Genomic DNA, 19,028 nt, shown 5'->3' with positions numbered 1-19,028 from the left:
CTTTGCACTTCTCGGCCACCGTAGATTTACCCATGTAATGACAAATTCACAAAATATTTCAGTGCATACCATATACCATATATGACGCATTAACTACAAACCTGTGCAATATGCTACTGTTTATGTTTTGACTGATAAGACTTGAGAATATAGAGTGTAAACAACTGGCGTTTTGCTCTTTGGCAAACCCACACGGGATCTGAAACCACCGATGGGCTTGACAGGCATCAAGGTTTTGGAATGGTACTGTGCATAAAATGGCAAAATCATTAAAAAAAAACTCGAAAATGTTTACATAGAAATGTATATCTCACACGTGCTTCTGATAACATTCAGTACAAACTTGTTTTCTTCATGATGCGAAGAAATTCCTGCTGGTTAACTTCTCCATCACCATCTCTGTCTGCTTCATCAATCATTTCCTAAAGACAGCCATATACATGGAAAAAACGAATGTGATCTTTTATAAAGAGAAATCCATCGTCTATCACCGATCACGAGCAGGTTTTGTGATTATTCTTCTACCTGCAGCTCCTCGTCTGTGAGGTTTTCCCCGAGCTCTTTGGCCACTCTCTTTAGATTCCGGAAAGATATTTTTCCAGTCTCGGCATCGTCGAACAGCCGAAAAGCCTTAAGAATTTCTTCCTTGGAGTCCTTTTCAGCCTTAAGATTTCCAGACAGTAATAAGACAAGGTAATACGGCTGGAATAACTCCATTTTTTTAATTCAATATAAATATATCTTTGGAGTTCATTCTTACCATTTTTTGGGTCATCACTGTCATAAAATCACTGAAAGAGATCTTTCCAGTAGCATCCTTATCAACCTCTCCAATCATTTTCTTGATTTCCTCCCTTTTAGGCTCAAACCCCAGCGCTCTCATGGCCACCTGGTGCAGGATTCCTCAGAAAGTTTGACATATGCACATCAGAAACACAAACCGATATGAAAATATGCAGTCCAAAAGCAAATTCCCTTACATATTATTGGTGGAGTTCCCTTTAAAATCTTAAATGATTCCCTTTGAGCTAAATTGACCTGTTTCCCTTACACCTTGTTTATTTTTTTTTCAAAATCCTAAAACATTCCAAGTATAAAAGACTCTATTGGGGGGTTTAGACCCCTCTGTAGGCTACGGCATGGCCGCCAGTGGCAGCATGTAAACTGCTGAAGCTGTGTTCATGGCATTATACCTCACCTTTAACTCCTTCACCTCAATATAACCAGAGCCATCCGTGTCAAAGAGCTCAAACGCCTCTCGGATCTCCTGCCTTTGCTCCTCTGTCAGCTCAGGCTTTGGATTGGCTTTTTTACGAGGGGCTACTGCCCCCAGTGAGGGTCTTTTGGGACTAGTGGCCTGTGTTATACAGAATAGAATAGAACCTTTATTAAAACAAGACCAGGCCAGTGCAGTGGACATTACTATTTAAATGAAGAATACAAGACATAATGCAAACATAAATTAGACAGTGCGCGTAATATATAAACCAAGCTGGAATAATATTCTGCTTTTAAATAACAGTAGCATTGATTTAGCCGTGGTTGTAAATTCACTCCTCAATGCCCTGGTGACAATTTTCTCTGTATTTATTTTTCCTATGAGAAGGAAAGACCGCTATAGCATTAACACATGATTACCTGAAGGGGATATTTTCAATGTTATAAAAATATAACGTTCGCTAAAAGAGTGTGACAGCATTTTGAATAAAAAAAAAAAAAAAAAGGTAAAGCACAAATCATTGTAGCATTTGTCGTGACTCACCATCTTAACCGGGAGTAAACCAGCAAGTGGAGAGAATAATACTATGGCGAAGGCTTTGCTTATGAATATTAATTACGTTCTGTGACGCTCGGTCAGTAGACCAAACTGATTGGCTGAAAGGAAGACGTCGGCTCATAATATAATAACACGCTCCAGTTAGCATCTTCCGGACAATCAAATTAATCAAGTCCATTCGCCAAAATAAGATTCGTAATTTCGTACAAAAGGTTCTTTCCCGGATTTTAACGCTTCTTTAAACAACAAACTGTGAGGATAAAGTAGTATCCAGTTCATGTCTATTTTTATCCCATAACTTGAGGCTTTATAGAGACTATATATTATTATTATTATTTATTTTTTTTTTTTACATAAACCTGTATTACAACATACACACCCATCTTTGGTTGGTTACTGGTCATGATATTTCTAGTTACACAGACAGCAGATAATAACAACTTCGCAATAGCACACTACCATGCTATCTTCATATCCCTGTCTTATATTTACATAGCAGAAATAGTGAGAGTAGCAATAGTTTTGGAATTCAACCAATCATTTTGCATGAAATTGACAAATTTAACATTATGTTGTTATTTACGTTTTGTTATTTGTATATCTCATAAATGTACACCTTAAATTTTCCTATAATATCCCCAAAAATAAACTAAAAATCACATGTAGGGGATGTGACTGTGTTGAAGTTCTTTTTACTGATTGGGTCGCGCAGTGGCGCTCTTTGACGTAGCCCTTCTCTCATTGGTTAGACTCACTTGTCAGGTTGATTCCTGATAGTTGGCTCGACCAATCAGAGCTTTCTCCGCTCACTGCCCATAATAATTACAGCTGTGGCTCTAGTTTGAGATATACAGGTGAGTGCTGCTTAACTGAAAGTTTACAGTAAAAAAAAAAGGTATTTATATATTGTGCTTCGAGCGTAACTAGATCGTAAAAGTAAGTTTGGTTTCAGTGAACAGTTCAGAGTAAAAACTAAAATCTTAGAAAATGCTGTGCAGTGAATGGTTTATAGTCACATGGTTTTGAAGAACTCTAAGCAGATGAATATTGTTTATTAATCCAGTGAGTATAGTAGTTACACCTGAAACACCTTTTCTCTATTACCTGCACTGATTCAATCGGATTTGAATGACGCGCATGCGCAGTATTGTGTATTTAGGATATTACCATTATGACAACATATTAATTTTAATGCACTTTTAATTTCTGTTTCCATACTGTGCATTTATATATCTGCAGTGCACACTGGTCACAACTCATTCCATTTACTTTGATTTATTATCTATTTTATTGTCATTTGTGCATGTTTGTATTTTCTGCCCCATGTCTACCAGTGTTTAACTGTGTTTGTTAAAAGCTCTACATGCTTTGTAGATATGTTCTTCTGCCAGGCGAGGGACAATAACTTCAGCTTGTTTTGATATTGTGAACATCTGCAGAGCAGCGAGCAAAAACATCCAGTTGATTATTATACAGAGACTAAAATCCAACAGGAAAAGGTGGGTATGAATCATATCAATAGCATTGCATCTCTCTTCTGCTCTCTTCTGAAATGAATCAAAAGAACTAATTAGTTCATGAGTTAATTTTGCTTGAATTCTGGTTGATGTGCATTACAATCAACAATCTCTGTTCCAGCTGGTGTTGGAGGCCTGCAGTAAAGACAAGGGTTCCCTCACTGTTGCTATTCGTCCTCATGGCATCTTTGGCCCCCGGGACCCTCAGTTAGTGCCCATCCTGGTAGATCTCCTGATAGTTGGCTCGACCAATCAGAGCTTTCTCCGCTCACTGCCCATAATCATTACAGCTGTGGCTCTAGTTTGAGATATACAGGTGAGTGCTGCTTAACTGAAAGTTTACAGTAAAAAAAAAAGTATTTATATATTGTGCTTCGAGCGTAACTAGATCGTAAAAGTAAGTTTGGTTTCAGTGAACAGTTCAGAGTAAAAACTAAAATCTTAGAAAATGCTGTGCAGTGAATGGTTTATAGTCACATGGTTTTGAAGAACTCTAAGCAGATGAATATTGTTTATTAATCCAGTGAGTATAGTAGTTACACCTGAAACACCTTTTCTCTATTACCTGCACTGATTCAATCGGATTTGAATGACGCGCATGCGCAGTATTGTGTATTTAGGATATTACCATTATGACAACATATTAATTTTAATGCACTTTTAATTTCTGTTTCCATACTGTGCATTTATATATCTGCAGTGCACACTGGTCACAACTCATTCCATTTACTTTGATTTATTATCTATTTTATTGTCATTTGTGCATGTTTGTATTTTCTGCCCCATGTCTACCAGTGTTTAACTGTGTTTGTTAAAAGCTCTACATGCTTTGTAGATATGTTCTTCTGCCAGGCGAGGGACAATAACTTCAGCTTGTTTTGATATTGTGAACATCTGCAGAGCAGCGAGCAAAAACATCCAGTTGATTATTATACAGAGACTAAAATCCAACAGGAAAAGGTGGGTATGAATCATATCAATAGCATTGCATCTCTCTTCTGCTCTCTTCTGAAATGAATCAAAAGAACTAATTAGTTCATGAGTTAATTTTGCTTGAATTCTGGTTGATGTGCATTACAATCAACAATCTCTGTTCCAGCTGGTGTTGGAGGCCTGCAGTAAAGACAAGGGTTCCCTCACTGTTGCTATTCGTCCTCATGGCATCTTTGGCCCCCGGGACCCTCAGTTAGTGCCCATCCTGGTAGATCCAGCCCGCAGAGGAAAGATGAAGTTCATCATCGGGTGAGCGACAGCGGCACTTTGCTGCAAACGTCTAAAACAGTGCAGCAGAGACTCCTTTGATCCACTAGGTGACACACTGTTACCTGCTAGAATACTATCTTGACACTTTGGATAAAAGTGACTTACAAATGAGGACAATAGAAGCAATCAAAATCAACAAAACGGCAATAATATGCAAGCGTGTTGGGGAAAGTTACTTTTAAAAGTAATGCATTACAATATTGCGTTACTCCATAAAAAAGTTACTAATTACGTTACTTAGTTAAGGAATACTGAATCTCTGTTTTTTTTTGTTTTTGTGAGTGAGATTAATTAATGCATATTTATTTTAGAACTACAGTAACATCTTGTGATTTCTCTCAACATGGGGACAGGAGAGCCGTCAATCAATAAATTGGAAAAAAAAAAAAACCTTGCATTTCTTATTTAAAAAAGTAACTCAGATATTCTCTTGTAAATTAAAAAGTAATGCGTTACTTTACTAGTTACTTGAAAAAAGTAATCTGATTACGTAACTCACGTTACTTGTAATATATTACCCCCAACACTGCTCAGTTAGCTTAACGCAGCACACGTAGAAACATAAATTAAAACTTAAATGATATAATAGATAGAATAGAAAAAGAATAGAGCAAGCTAGTGTTAGATGCCTTTTTAGCTTTTTGTTAATTGTATAATAAATAAAAGAAAACAAATAGAAAAAGTTGAAAAATATAAAAAAGTTGGTGATTTTCCAAATGGATGTAATCTATTAAATGATAATAATAATAATAATAATAAACATTTTATCACACTATAACTTTATATATTTAGTTTAAAAACAATAAGACCCTGGCTGTGAAAACTCAGCTAAAGTTTACTGTTGTCTGTCTACATAAAATCATACTTCATAAGATAAAGAACATTCTGTGAAAATGTAACCTTGATATCTTTAATACTGACTGAGTAAGGCCATGTCAAAAATTGAAATCATAGTGAAATTAATGGTTGAAATCAAACTTTGATGCTTGTTATCTCATAATTAGATTTTGAGACTTTAGCCTGGATTTCATAGACGGGGTTACAAATGATTAAATGCCCATTTTCATGTTCAGCTTCAGGCAGTTGACCCTCTATAGGTTCACAACCGAAATGATGATTCGCCGTCAGTTTCTGTTAGTCCCACACACAGTAGTAAGGTTTGTGTGTTTGTGGAGTTGAAGTTCAAAATAGTGAAACAAAAATCAATTATTTGATTCTTTAAAAAGTATTATTGAAACGAAGTGTTGGCGATGAATCCGGACCACCTGCGGGTGATGGGTTTATAGATACAAGCGTGTTTGAAGCATCACAAAAGCACAGGTACAGTGTTTGATCAGCTAAATACATGTGTCTTTTGTGGAAAGAAAGGGGAGCACATAAACAGAAACAGAAAGGCAACTACAGACATTGTTTCTGTGTTTCGAGTTCAAACAATCTCAAACAGTCATTCATATGATGTTTATACTGTCATAATGCTTGACAGAAAATATGCACATTTTAATGTTTGTTTAATGTAATAGTTGTTTATGGGTTGTTTTGTTAATGAACCTTTGTACTGTGTTGTATTTTCACATGCAGTTTTCATACACTACACTTAATGAAGGCCTCGCCCGTGATTCAGTCCAGTCGAGATCATTGATCCACACTGCACAGTTCATCTGGATACCACTTTTTTTCAATTTTGGAGTGTTTGGGTTCCTAAATCTGACAGCCTAAGAATAGCTGTAAAAGGTAGTTTACTGTGGACATTTCTAAAACAGACACTTGACAACAAAACTCATCATATCCTCTCTCGGGCTTGTTGCTTGCGTGACAGAAATGCTCTGTCATACTGTCTTCTGTGCAGTGTTTTGGAAAATGTGAATCTGGCAGTGCTCCGTATCCGACCACTTATTGTTATGGAAATGTCATTGTTTTGGCCCGTATGGGTTTTTCAGTGCTTGATGCTGAAACAAGTAGAGAGAGCGGGTGGCTTGTACAGTTGAATTAAAGCATCATAAGCTGAAGTTATATCATTTTTCAGCTATTTTTTTTTTTTACATTTTGCTAGAAACATACCTCACATTAATCATTGGTAATACTCCTGTTGGTAAACTGTCTAGCTAGCTAACTCAAGGGAGAGCACCTCTGGTAATCGACCACAAAGGGGCGCTATAATCTGCCAAAACGCTCAACATGACCAAGGGTTCTTAAAGGGATAGTTCACCCAAAAATGAAAATTCTGTCATTAATTACTCACCCTCGTGTCGTTCCAAACCCCGTGAGACCTTCGTTCATCTTCAGAACACAATTTAAGATATTTTGGTAGTTACCTTGCTGTCTATGGGAGGGTCAGAGAGCCCTCAGATTTCATCAAAAATATCTTAAATTGTGTTCCGAAGATGAACGAAGGTCTCACGGGTTTGGAACGACACGAGGGTGAGTAATTAATGACAGAATTTTCATTTTTGGGTGAACTATCCCTTTAACAAGAATAGTCTAGGATTCCTTAGATTAGTTTATTTGCTCTTAAATGTGTTTTGACTAAAAGTACTTATTTTTTTCCTTTTTCTAGCAGTCCTTCTTTTGCTTCAATGTATAGTTGTCCTATCCTGCTCTTGGAAGGCCGTCTTGGCTCTAGCCCCAGTGAAACACGCTTCATTCAGCTAATCAAAGTCTAATGAAGTTAGAGCTGAATCCTGCAGCAAAGTGGCCATCCAGGAGCAGGATTGGAGCATTCAAGGTGGCATGAACAAAACCTGATGATCATGTTCTGCAGCATGTTTTGAGAAGGATCCAGAAAGCATCTTGTGCTTCGATGAAATCGAGAAAATTTGACAATCTGTGTGAATTCAATTTCATCAGTGACCTAGTGCAAGATTTCGAATCTGTTTTGTATTCATTTTACGTCATTGTTTGTTTGTTTTACATTTTTGTTGTATGTCCTTGCTTTATATTAGAAATCGAATCTCAAATTTGTGGTGTGGTCTTCGACGTTTGGATCCCACTGTGCTGTCTAATGCTGATTTGCTCTTTAGAGATGGATCCGATCTTGTGGACTTCACCTATGTGGAGAATGTAGTTCATGGGCATATTTTAGCAGCTGAACACCTGAAGGCTGATTCTCCGCTCTGAGGTCAGGTAAGGAATGTGTGTGAAAGAGTATGAGAGAAACTGAATGAGTGAGAGATGTTTCTAGATGTGCATTCGTGGATCCCACGTGTGTGTGTGTGTGTGTGTGTGTGTGTGTGTGTATAATGTGTAAACAACCCACATGAATGATGCATCAAGTTTTGGTTTTCCATTTCCAACACTCTCAAATCTCTCAAAGGGGTTTGCAGTCATTCATTAAATGCAGCAATGGCCAAAAAGCTTTTTCTATGCAGTTTTTATACAGATTTTCAGCACATCCTTAGTTTTGAGAGACCTTGAGTTTTGTCATGTAATTATTCAGTCTTGGAAAATTAGAAAATTGAAACCTGCTCTAGAAAATAATTCTAATAATAAAAAACTGTTTTAGTGTGATGTTAAAAATTCTAGAGCTGGTTGACACTGTTAGTGTTTGTAAGATGTCATATGGCCAATAGGAGCTTGGCACATTGGGTTAGTGTTTTTTCATCTAAGCCAGCCAAAACGGTGTCAGTATCCACAAACCTCAGTAGCTAAACCCATTAATAATGCTTAATTGAACATTACTGAAAAAAATGCTGCCGCAAGCCTTGCCAGCAACCATGACATAGCAACACTTTCTCTGTTTGAAAATGTTTAAATGTCACAGAAATTGCTCTCCAAAACCCTCACGTAAGCTATTTATTTGTGGCACATTTATTTCTGTTGGTACACTCCAAAAAATGCTGGGTTAAATACAACCCAGTGCTGGGTAAAATAGGGACAAACCCAGCGATTGGGTTGTTTTGGCCCAGCGGTTGGGTTACTACCCAGAAGGCTGGGTTAAACATTTAACCCAACCGCTGGGTCAAAACAACCCAATTGCTGGGTTTGTCCCTATTTTACCCAGCACTGGGTTGTATTTAACCCAGCATTTTTTTAGAGTGTACTGTTGAACTTTTATTGACCCTTTTGCCACTACCAATAAGCAGAGCTGGGTAGTAACTGATACTAATCAGATTCCAGAAATTAAGTACTTGTAATTAGATTAAATTACATTTTAATAATACTCATAATCAGACTACAGTTACTTTTTATGGATTACATGATTACATATTATTTACACAATAGCAATACATTATTATTGATTCTCCCTAATTCATCTTTTAAATGTTCATTTCTAAAACAGCCTACTGTTTATATACACAGTCTGCAGGATTTGAATACTGGATTTGCAAAAATCATTTCAGGTTTAAGAAGTGTTTCAACATTGCATCAACTATTGATGAACATGTTAATTTGATTTGAATTATCACTCTGTATTTCTATGTCTTTGGAAGGCTTTTGTCTTTCAGACACATTAAAATGCACAAATTCACAAACTTTTTTTGTCATCTGATCCTCTTTCACGTAATATATTAACTTGAAGTACCCCTGAGATTTTAAAATAAATATTTTAATAATAATATCACATTTGCATGTTCATGGTTCTTTGATGTTGGTTAATGGTCACATGACATGCAGGTAAATATTTCAGTTTTTTTAGTACATGTTTTAATTTGATTGATTTTAAAAATGATTTATTTTAATATAGCATTTTTAATTCATTATTAGCTTTTCATTAAACTCACAAATCCCCTGCAGTTCCTTCACAACCCCCAGTTTGGGATACATTGACATAATGTAATGTTTAATGCACTTCATGTTGTTAATAACAATGAATGGAATAGATTTTCTTAATTTTTGTATGTTTATATCAGTATGGTACAAGATTATTATATTTAAATTAGTGCTGTCAAACGATTAATCGTGATTAATCACATCCAAAATAAAAGTTTTTGTTCACATAATATATGCGTGTGTACTGTGTTTATTATGTATATATTTTGAAAATATTTACATGTGTATATATTTAATATATTCATATAATTTATATTATATAAAAATATATTTAATATATAAACATAACACTTTTTTCTTAAAAATATACATGCATGTGTGTGTATTTATATATACATAATAAATAGAAACAGTCCACTCACATGTTATGTAAACAAAAACTTTTATTTTGGATGCGATTGATCGTTTGACAGCACTAATTTAAATCAATGTGATAAACGAAGTAGGTCAAAAGTAATCTAAAAGTAGTCTGATTACATTACCTAAAATGTGTAATGTAATGGATTACGTTACTAACTACAATTTTGGTCATGTAATTTGGAATCAGTAACGGATTACAATTTGTAAGTAAACTACCAAGCACTGCTCTGCCAATAAGATTTCACTTCAAGTTTAATTTCGCTTTTACAACCATTTAAACCAGTGGTCTCAAACTCAATTCCTGGAGGGCCACAGCTCTGCAGAGTTTAGCTCTAAATCACGCCTGCTGCTTGGAAGTTTCTAGTAATCCTCAAAACCTCAAGATTAGCTGGATCAGGTGTGTTTGATTAGGGTTGGAGCAAAACTGTGCAAAGCTGTGGCCCTCAAGGAATTGAGTCTCATATTAACAGGCTTACCACATAACCAACGCTGGAGAGTGATTGACATAGATTACTGTTTGCTGAACTGCAATATGAGCCTTGCATGTGTCCGTTGGATTACCAGTGTTTACTAGGCAATATTAACAATGCACTTAATCATTCCGATTCTAAATGCACCTTTTTACCAGGATGTAGCATCATGTAGTTCAACAGTGTTGTTGAATTCAGATGGCAAATATGGACATTTGCAGCTTTCTGTTTTGGTCCAAAAGAATTCAGAGTTTATGTAACAGCAGCTGTTTAGTTTTTCGAAACTGCAGTATACATTTCAAATCAAGTTTCTAATTGTGTCATGTTCCTTTTTTTGGATACTTGAAATGAAATGGAATTCGCTTCCCGTTTTACTTGTGTAATGTGACGTTTTGCACATACAGTTGAAGTCAAAAGTTTACATACACCTTGCCGAATCTGCTCATTATTTTACCAAAATAAGGGGGATCATACAAACCTTTTGAATTTGAAGATCAGGGTAAATTTAACTTATTTTGTCTTCTGGGAAACATGTAAGTATCATCTGTAGCTTCTGAAGGGCAGTACTAAATGAAAAAATATGATATTTAGGCAAAATGTAAAAAAAAAAAATTTGCTCATCTTCATTCTGTTCAAAAGTTTTCACCCCCTAGCTCTTAATTCATGCTTTTTGCTTCTGGAGCATCGGTGAGCGTTTGAACCTTCTGTAATAGTTGCATACGAGTCCCTCGGTTGTCCTCAGTGTGAAAAGATGGATCTCAAAATCATACAGTCATTGTTGGAAAGGGTTCAAATACACAAAAATGCTGGAAACCCAAAGAATATGTGGGACCTGAAGAACAGCAGGCAGTTTAACTGTTCAGGACAAACAAGGGACTCATGAACAACCATCACTAAACAAAAACAGCTGTGAATCATTCAGGTAACAACACATTATTAAGAATCAAGGGATGTAAACTTTTGAACAGGTCATTTTTATAAATTCAACTATTGTTTTCTCTTGTGGACTATATGTAAACAACTTTTATGTGAAATATCTTGTTAGTACTAAATAAACAATAACATGCATTTTGTGTGATCCCTCCTATTTTGGTAAAATAATTAACATTTTGCAGATTTTTCAAGGTGTATGTAAACTTTTGATTTCAACTATATTTGTGTCATTTAAGGGATAATTTACCCAAATATAAAAATTCTGTCTTCATTTACTCTCGGCCCTCATGTTTTCCTCAAAAACTATAAGAAACATTCCATTCCACCAAAGCAATAATGCCATAAAAAGACAGTGTAAACATAATCCATATGAACTCATGGATTATGAATATGGATTCATATGTATTACATTAACCATGCCTTTTATAATTTAACATGGTGATGTGTTGAAATTTTAGGTGTGCAGATTTTCAATGGATGAACAAAAGTGAAGAGAGCATATCTTCAATTGTGTTCTGAAGATGAACAAACGTTTTATGGGTTTGGAATAACATGAGTGTGAGTAAATGATGACAGAATTTTCACAGGATATTCTATAAGGGAAAAGGAAGGATGCCGTTTAATTTTTTGCAGTACAATTAATGTTACCTTGCTATCAGTTACTGCATTAAGTATTTGTAAGACTTGACTTAAAATTCTAATTATAAAACGGATAGTTCCGGTCCTTGATTCTGATTGGAACTACATTGTTTGGTGGAAGAATACTGTTTTTATTAATATCATTACACTTTATTTGCTCTGTTTTATTTTGTGAAACCTTACTACGTATATGGAATAACCGTTTTATAAAAGCAATAAGCCCCGTGAAGCCGTGGTTTACAGTGAATTTATAACAGCTAAGGGAGTTTTAGGCACTCCGCTTCGCATCGTATCTAACAACGCCCCTTAGCTGTTATAAATTCACTGTAAACCACGGCTTCTTGGGGCTTATTGCTTTATTTACAAATAGTGTAATTATAAAGAATGTAATCATAATGACGTATGATCCCTCTTGTATCGTTAGAGTAATTATTGGATGGCTATGCAATCTCCTACCAACTAATTTTTCTCTGCCCACTTCCACCTCCTCTACAATATCTAACAACTTCAATCGCACATGAATATAACTATTGTTATTTCAAGCTAGCCGTCCATTAGTGATGCATTTTATCTTGCACAAAAGACCGATGACAGCAATGTTTCACTAATGTTGCATTTTTGCAATTCCTGCAGCAGGCGTTGGATGGGAGGTGGGGGTGTTGTTCAGATAGCTGAGATTCTCCTCTCACAGATATGAATCGCTATCGCTATGACTCACAGTCCAAACCTGTTCCTGTCCCGTAGGTGTGACCCCTGGTGAAACCACATCAGGCCTGTTAGCTTTCTCACTATCGTTGATTTGGCTTTCACTCTGTCACTGTCACAATCGCTGTTCAAACATGTTTCGTCTTGCACAAGCTGTGTTGACGCGTTCATTTTGTGTCACTATGGTGCAATGAGCAACTTTGGCCTTATGGACTTAAGAAGCTGTAATTTGGACATTATATATCATGGTTTCTCTTATGTTGATCATTAGAAAGCATATTGTTCAGGCTTACTCAAATTATTCAGAATAGTTACATATGACAAAACAAATACATAAGATGTTGATTTGGACATCCACCAAACAATTATGGAAACTAAGGGTGGTTGATTTTGAACTCAAGTGCTTATGGAATTAAAGTAGTTTAAAAAAAAAAACTAGGTAGGTAGGTTAAAATTCTGGACATAATGTAAGGGACATAATGAAATCTGTTGCATATGATCAGGTGTTCAGACTCTTTCATTGTCAGTGTGTGTGTGTTGTGCCTGGATGGACAGGCTCTTCTACATGGTTTAGAAAAGAAAGCTATGAATCTTGCACCTGTACTGGCTGATATATGACACAGTGAAAGTGTTTTTGCCTTCATATCGTTGATTTGGCTTTCACTCTGTCACTGTCACAATCGCTGTTCAAACATGTTTCGTCTTGCACAAGCTGTGTCGACGCGTTCATTTTGTGTCACTATGGTGCAATAAGAGTTGTAGGAGCGACTTTGGCCTTATGGACTTTAGAAAATTAATTTACTGCTAATAAGCTTTATGTCACTTGTAGTTGTGAGGCTGTAATTTGGACATTATATATCATGGTTTCTCTTATGTTGATCATTAGAAAGCATATTGTTCAGGCTTACTCAAATTATTCAGAATAGTTACATATGACAAAACAAATACATAAGATGTTGATTTGGACATCCACCAAACAATTATGGAAACTAAGGGTGGTTGATTTTGAACTCAAGTGCTTATGGAATTAAAAAATAGGTAGGCTAAAATTCTGGACATAATGATAAAAAGTAACGCAAAAGTAACGTAACGCATTACTTTCCATAAAAAGTAACTAAGTAACGTAATTAGTTACTTTTTTATGGAGTAACGCAATATTGTAATGCATTACTTTTAAAAGTAACTTTCCCCAACACTGATGAATACAAATATTTGCTTTTGTGGGGTTTTTAATGACTGACCTTTTTTCTTTTTTAATCCAGGTGTCTTTCGAGGCAGTTTTTAGACCTTTTTGACTAGAGGGCCACTAACAATGTCCAAAGGTAAGATCCAATAACCAATGTTTCAATGTATCTTATCTTATTGAATCGCACATGAGTCAAACTGTCAGTGTTTGTGCATAAGTCAGAGCTATTAATTTATGGCATTCCATTCTTACAACCAAAACAATGATGTCCTGCGTCACAGCATCAAATCCTGTCGTGCCACATGTCACACATTGCTTAACACACTCAACTTCACTATGGTGCAATAAGAGTTGTAGGAGCGACTTTGGCCTTATGGACTTTAGAAAATTAATTTACTGCTAATAAGCTTTATGTCACTTGTAGTTGTGAGGCTGTAATTTGGACATTATATATCATGGTTTCTCTTATGTTGATCATTAGAAAGCATATTGTTCAGGCTTACTCAAATTATTCAGAATAGTTACATATGACAAAACAAATACATAAGATGTTGATTTGGACATCCACCAAACAATTATGGAAACTAAGGGTGGTTGATTTTGAACTCAAGTGCTTATGGAATTAAAAAATAGGTAGGCTAAAATTCTGGACATAATGAAATCTGTTGCATATGATCAGGTGTTCAGACTCTCATTGTCAGTGTGTGTGTGTTGTGCCTGGATGGACAGGCTCTTCTACATGGTTTAGAAAAGAAAGCTATGAATCTTGCTTGATGGTTCAGTGTTACAGATCTCTCAATGATGTCCTGCGTCACAGCATCAAATCCTGTCGTGCCACATGTCACACATTGCTTAACACACTCAACTTTTTTTTATTGTCTCATACCACTGTTAGCACTGATGTAATCAACTTTTGGTTCAATGTAGTGATATTAAAATATATCTTTATATGTTTGTGTATGATAAGCTCTGGACTGTCTTGATTTCAGAGGGGGACAGACAATCAGTTTTGCGGACCACAAAGGTTCGCACCGCTCTAAAAGGAGACAACAGCTGGATACAGAGACAACAGCAAGAAAATCTTGAGAAAGATGAGGAGGAGAAACCATGGTGAGAAATAAATATTATAACAAATCTTAAAGTTCAAAGTTCACAGTACAATTTATCTAACACAATCTCTCTTGTAGGGTCGCCGAAGTGCGAGCAAACCGTTCAAATGGTGTGTTTGAAGAAACAAGTCCCGTTTCCTCACCCACAGCCAATGTGCCTCAGCCCAGATCTGACACAGAGAAGTATGCATTATTACTCTCCATGGTCTACATCTACATTTACTCATTTAGCAGGCCAGCGTAACCTACAGATGTAGAAAATGTCAGTAGAGCACAGTAAAGAGTCATTTGTGTATTGTTCAGTGTTCTTTTGGGTTTACTGAAGACCTAACTCATCACTGCATTTTGAATCATGTTCAGAGATTTGAGCTAGAGGAGCAATGCGGTACTCCAGTGTTGTGCAGCATTAAAAAAACTGCATGACTGGTTGTCCTTGGTGATGTGGTCTGCTTAGATTTAGATGGTGGTCAAACACTATCCCCAACTTATTGGCAACCTGAATGGTTCATTTGTGAACCTTACTGAATGGTGTTGTCTTAAATTGGATTGGCTTGGAAGAAAAGAAGCTTCCCAGTAGGTTAAGCTGGAGGTGGTGTTTTTTCACCCAGACCGCAAGCATTGATTTGTTTACGTTTCGTATATCTGCGTATATCCTTGTTTCGGTTTCTCCTTTTGAATGACGAATACAGACTAATGATAGCTGCTGATATATGCAGGAGCAGGACACGCATGCTAGTTTGTAGTCAGCTGTAGTCTGTGCGGTGTGTTCAAGCACAGATTTTTGGTGCAGACCCAGCTGACAACACCGTCGGCTTTTGTCGCCGCTAGTTCTTTGAAGTTGGCTTTGTGTGTCCCGTCCTTATCAGACAAATGAAGGTCTGTGCAGCCACTGTAAGATTGTCAAGTTGGAAGGAGAACTACATGTCATTGGCATAGCACTAGCAGGAAAATCAATGTTTCTGGATGATCGGTCACATCAATGTTGTATATTTCAGAAAGTGGAAGGGACCAATAACCGAACCCTGAGGCACACCAGCAGTTATTTGACACCAGCACACCATGAATAATCTGTCTGTAAAGTAATACTCAAACTAGTGAAGTGCAGTTCTGTGAACAATAAAGTGGACAGGAGGATCTGGTGAATTACTGTGTTGATGGCTACAGAGTGGTACAGCAGAATGAGGATGAATGATTGAGAGGATGCTTTCGCCAACCGCAGGGCTTTGTTGACTCATAGCAAGGTTTCTATTGAATGTCTGCTTTTGAAGCTTGACTGATTGTTGTCTAGCTGGTTGTTCTATGAGAAGTAAAAAAAGTGCTTTTGCAATGGATACAAGGAAAGAAACTTATCTGAAATGTTCTGTTATTATAAGATTATGTACTTTTTAAGCAGTGGAGATACCTGATACTGTAGGAGTGACAGAAGAAGCGTAGGAGATGTGGCTTGTAGAAAATAGGAGGGAATAGGGTCAATAAATATGTAATATATACACTCCTAAAAATGAAGGTTCCTAAAGGGGATTTTCACAGTGATGCCATAGAAGAATTATTTTGGTTCCCCAAAGAACATTTAAGTTAAAAGAACCACGTTTTTACATGTTAAAAATGACAATATTTAATTTTCAAATTCACAGACCAAAAACATCTGAATCTGGATACTTAATCAGGTAATGAGAACGCTCGGTCAATCAAAAGTTATCTTTATCAGCACTGCCTTTGTAATACCTTCCTTAATATGTGACCATTTACTTTTGCAGAGGGGTATTCAAGAAAACCGATTCCAAGCCAACATCAAATTCATCCACCAATGGATATGCGTAAGAACATTATGAAGGATCAGAAACCACACTAGTTCTATAGACATTAGAACATCATGAAATAAATTCCATTAAATTAATATGGATGTATTTTTACACTTAAACTACATTTCTAATATATGATTTGTAATTGCTAATAAAAGATAAACCAGTTTTAATAGAATGCTATTTGTCTCTCCTCCCTTAGTGGAATAAATAGCTTCAAAAAAAAGCCATCTGAGAGTTACAAGAAAATGTAAGTTAGCCGAAAACACTCAAGCATGTGGGTCACGCACATGAAGCCTTTGAGCTCATTTTAGCACATCTTAATTATGCTTATTTCCATAAATTTTCTTTTCCCAGAGCCCCCCACACAATACGGTCCAGCAATGAAAAGACAGTGCAGTCTGAACCAACTCTGAGTCCAGAGGAAATGGAAAAGAGGTGAGAGACCACACTCCCCAGACTGATTTATCCAAGGTGACTTCATTTTCCTCTTCATAAAATAACCTTTCCTTTGTATGTGTGTGTGTGTACAGGACAGAGGCAGCCAGCAGTGTGCTGAAGGGATCGGCAGCATATCGCCGTTCATACGTAATGTCAGCTGCAAAGAAATATGAGTAAGTGTCTTGTTGAAAATATGATTTCTGGAAATGTAACATACTTTGGAAGTGTACCATGGTAATACCATGCACATTAGTTAATAATATGTACCTTTAAGGTGCTAATATACACGTTTTAGGCCTAAATAAGGTAAAAAGGTGTATCAAGTGACAGCTTTTTCACTTTTTTCTAAGTGTATCACCACTGTATATTTTTATAAGAAGGCCTCCCTTTTTTTTTTTTTTTTTTATTGACATGTTTCATGTTAAATATATAAACATTTCTTACACCATCAACAAAACAACTACCAATATTATTCGAATTTGTATTTTTACATGAACAGTGTAATTAATGTTCTATTTATTAAAACAAACTATATTTGAGTTGAGTTTAGTTTATTTGACACAAAAAGTAGCAATTCACTCACTATGGTGCAATAAGAGTTGTAGGAGCGACTTTGGCCTTATGGACTTTAGAAAATTAATTTACTGCTAATAAGCTTTATGTCACTTGTAGTTGTGAGGCTGTAATTTGGACATTATATATCATGGTTTCTCTTATGTTGATCATTAGAAAGCATATTGTTCAGGCTTACTCAAATTATTCAGAATAGTTACATATGACAAAACAAATACATAAGATGTTGATTTGGACATCCACCAAACAATTATGGAAACTAAGGGTGGTTGATTTTGAACTCAAGTGCTTATGGAATTAAAGTAGTTTAAAAAAAAAAACTAGGTAGGTAGGTTAAAATTCTGGACATAATGTAAGGGACATAATGAAATCTGTTGCATATGATCAGGTGTTCAGACTCTCATTGTCAGTGTGTGTGTGTTGTGCCTGGATGGACAGGCTCTTCTACATGGTTTAGAAAAGAAAGCTATGAATCTTGCAACAGATGTACATCTTGGGATCTGTATCTCCGGTTCAAAACAACCTGATTAAATAAACATATATTCATGATTTGTGTCGTAAAGAAATGCACGAGTAATTTGACTTATGTAATTGAAACCATTTAAACATGCCATCAACATGACTCTCCAACTTCCCTGTTCTCTGTGTTGGATGGAACGAATCTGTCAGTTACTTGGAGAATTTCCTGAATGATTTTTTTTAGTTTGAAAGTTGTGTAACATTTTTTTAGTTTGGCAGTCCAGAAATAAAAAGAATGTATTAAATTAATGTAATCAACTATTTCATTAATGTACACTATCATTCAAAAGTCCGGGGTTGGTAGGATTGATTGATTGATCGATTTGTGATCACCAAGGCTGCATTTTTGTAATCAAATATACAGTAAAAACAGTAATATTGTGAAATATTATTACAATTTAAATGTTTTTCTTTAACCGTTTTCTATTTTATTATATATACAGTACTTTTTTTAATAAGTTTATGGGCATTTTCTTTAACCCTAAAACACAACACAGCGATTCAAAATATGGGTAAAACACTTGTGAAAAATTGAAAATTCAATCAATGCTGATTGATTGAAATGCTGATTTATTGCTCAAGAAACACTTGTTCTATCTTTATATTTTAGTGCACCCTTGTTGCATTGTCAGTACTTTCTATTTAAAAAAATATTTTACCATGTAAATGAAAAATGAAAGGCCAGTAAATGAAATGAATACCAGTGTTGGGGGTAACGCATTACAAGTAACGCGAGTTACATAATCAGATTACTTTTTTCAAGTAACTAGTAAAGTAACGCATTACTTTTTAATTTACAAGAGAATATCTGAGTTACTTTTTCAAATAAGTAATGCAAGTTACTTTTTTTTTTCCAATTTATTGATTGACAGCTCTCCTGTCCCCATGTTGAGAGAAATCAGAAGATGTTACTGTAGTTCTAAAATAAATATGAATATGCATTAATTAATCTCACTCACAAAAAAAA

The 19,028-nt window shown here is 35.8% G+C and overlaps 2 protein-coding genes and 1 long non-coding RNA gene across 3 annotated transcripts in view; 2 read left to right on the top strand and 1 right to left on the bottom strand.

Moving 5' to 3' along the window:
• Positions 1-322: 322 nt before the first annotated feature.
• Positions 323-1,420, bottom strand: LOC107710936 (centrin-2-like). The gene is made up of 4 exons (XM_016515828.1): positions 1,199-1,420; positions 761-889; positions 526-663; positions 323-422 (listed from the first exon to the last, which is right to left on the bottom strand). The coding sequence occupies exons 1-4, from the start codon at positions 1,418-1,420 to the stop codon at positions 333-335; spliced, it is 579 nt and encodes a 192-aa protein (XP_016371314.1). The 3' UTR covers positions 323-332.
• Positions 1,421-4,456: 3,036 nt separating this feature from the next.
• Positions 4,457-10,181, top strand: LOC107710939 (uncharacterized). The gene is made up of 3 exons (XR_001636650.1): positions 4,457-4,536; positions 7,575-7,677; positions 10,155-10,181. It is a non-coding gene; the product is annotated as an uncharacterized LOC107710939 (long non-coding RNA).
• Positions 10,182-13,684: 3,503 nt separating this feature from the next.
• LOC107710935 (proteoglycan 4-like) overlaps positions 13,685-19,028 on the top strand; it is a 21,098-nt gene continuing 15,754 nt past the window's right edge. Inside the window, exons 1-8 of the mRNA XM_016515827.1 lie at positions 13,685-13,753; positions 14,607-14,727; positions 14,805-14,909; positions 16,361-16,393; positions 16,484-16,543; positions 16,731-16,778; positions 16,886-16,966; positions 17,062-17,142. Coding sequence (XP_016371313.1) covers positions 13,744-13,753; positions 14,607-14,727; positions 14,805-14,909; positions 16,361-16,393; positions 16,484-16,543; positions 16,731-16,778; positions 16,886-16,966; positions 17,062-17,142 — 539 coding nt within the window. The 5' untranslated portion in view covers positions 13,685-13,743. The remainder of the gene's footprint in view (positions 13,754-14,606; positions 14,728-14,804; positions 14,910-16,360; positions 16,394-16,483; positions 16,544-16,730; positions 16,779-16,885; positions 16,967-17,061; positions 17,143-19,028) is intronic.

The sequence above is a fragment of the Sinocyclocheilus rhinocerous genome, unplaced genomic scaffold (assembly GCF_001515625.1).
Source record: "Sinocyclocheilus rhinocerous isolate Xijiao unplaced genomic scaffold, SAMN03320098_v1.1 scaffold3161, whole genome shotgun sequence".
Lineage (NCBI taxonomy): Eukaryota > Metazoa > Chordata > Actinopteri > Cypriniformes > Cyprinidae > Sinocyclocheilus > Sinocyclocheilus rhinocerous.
This window is presented reverse-complemented; position numbering and strand designations above follow the sequence as displayed.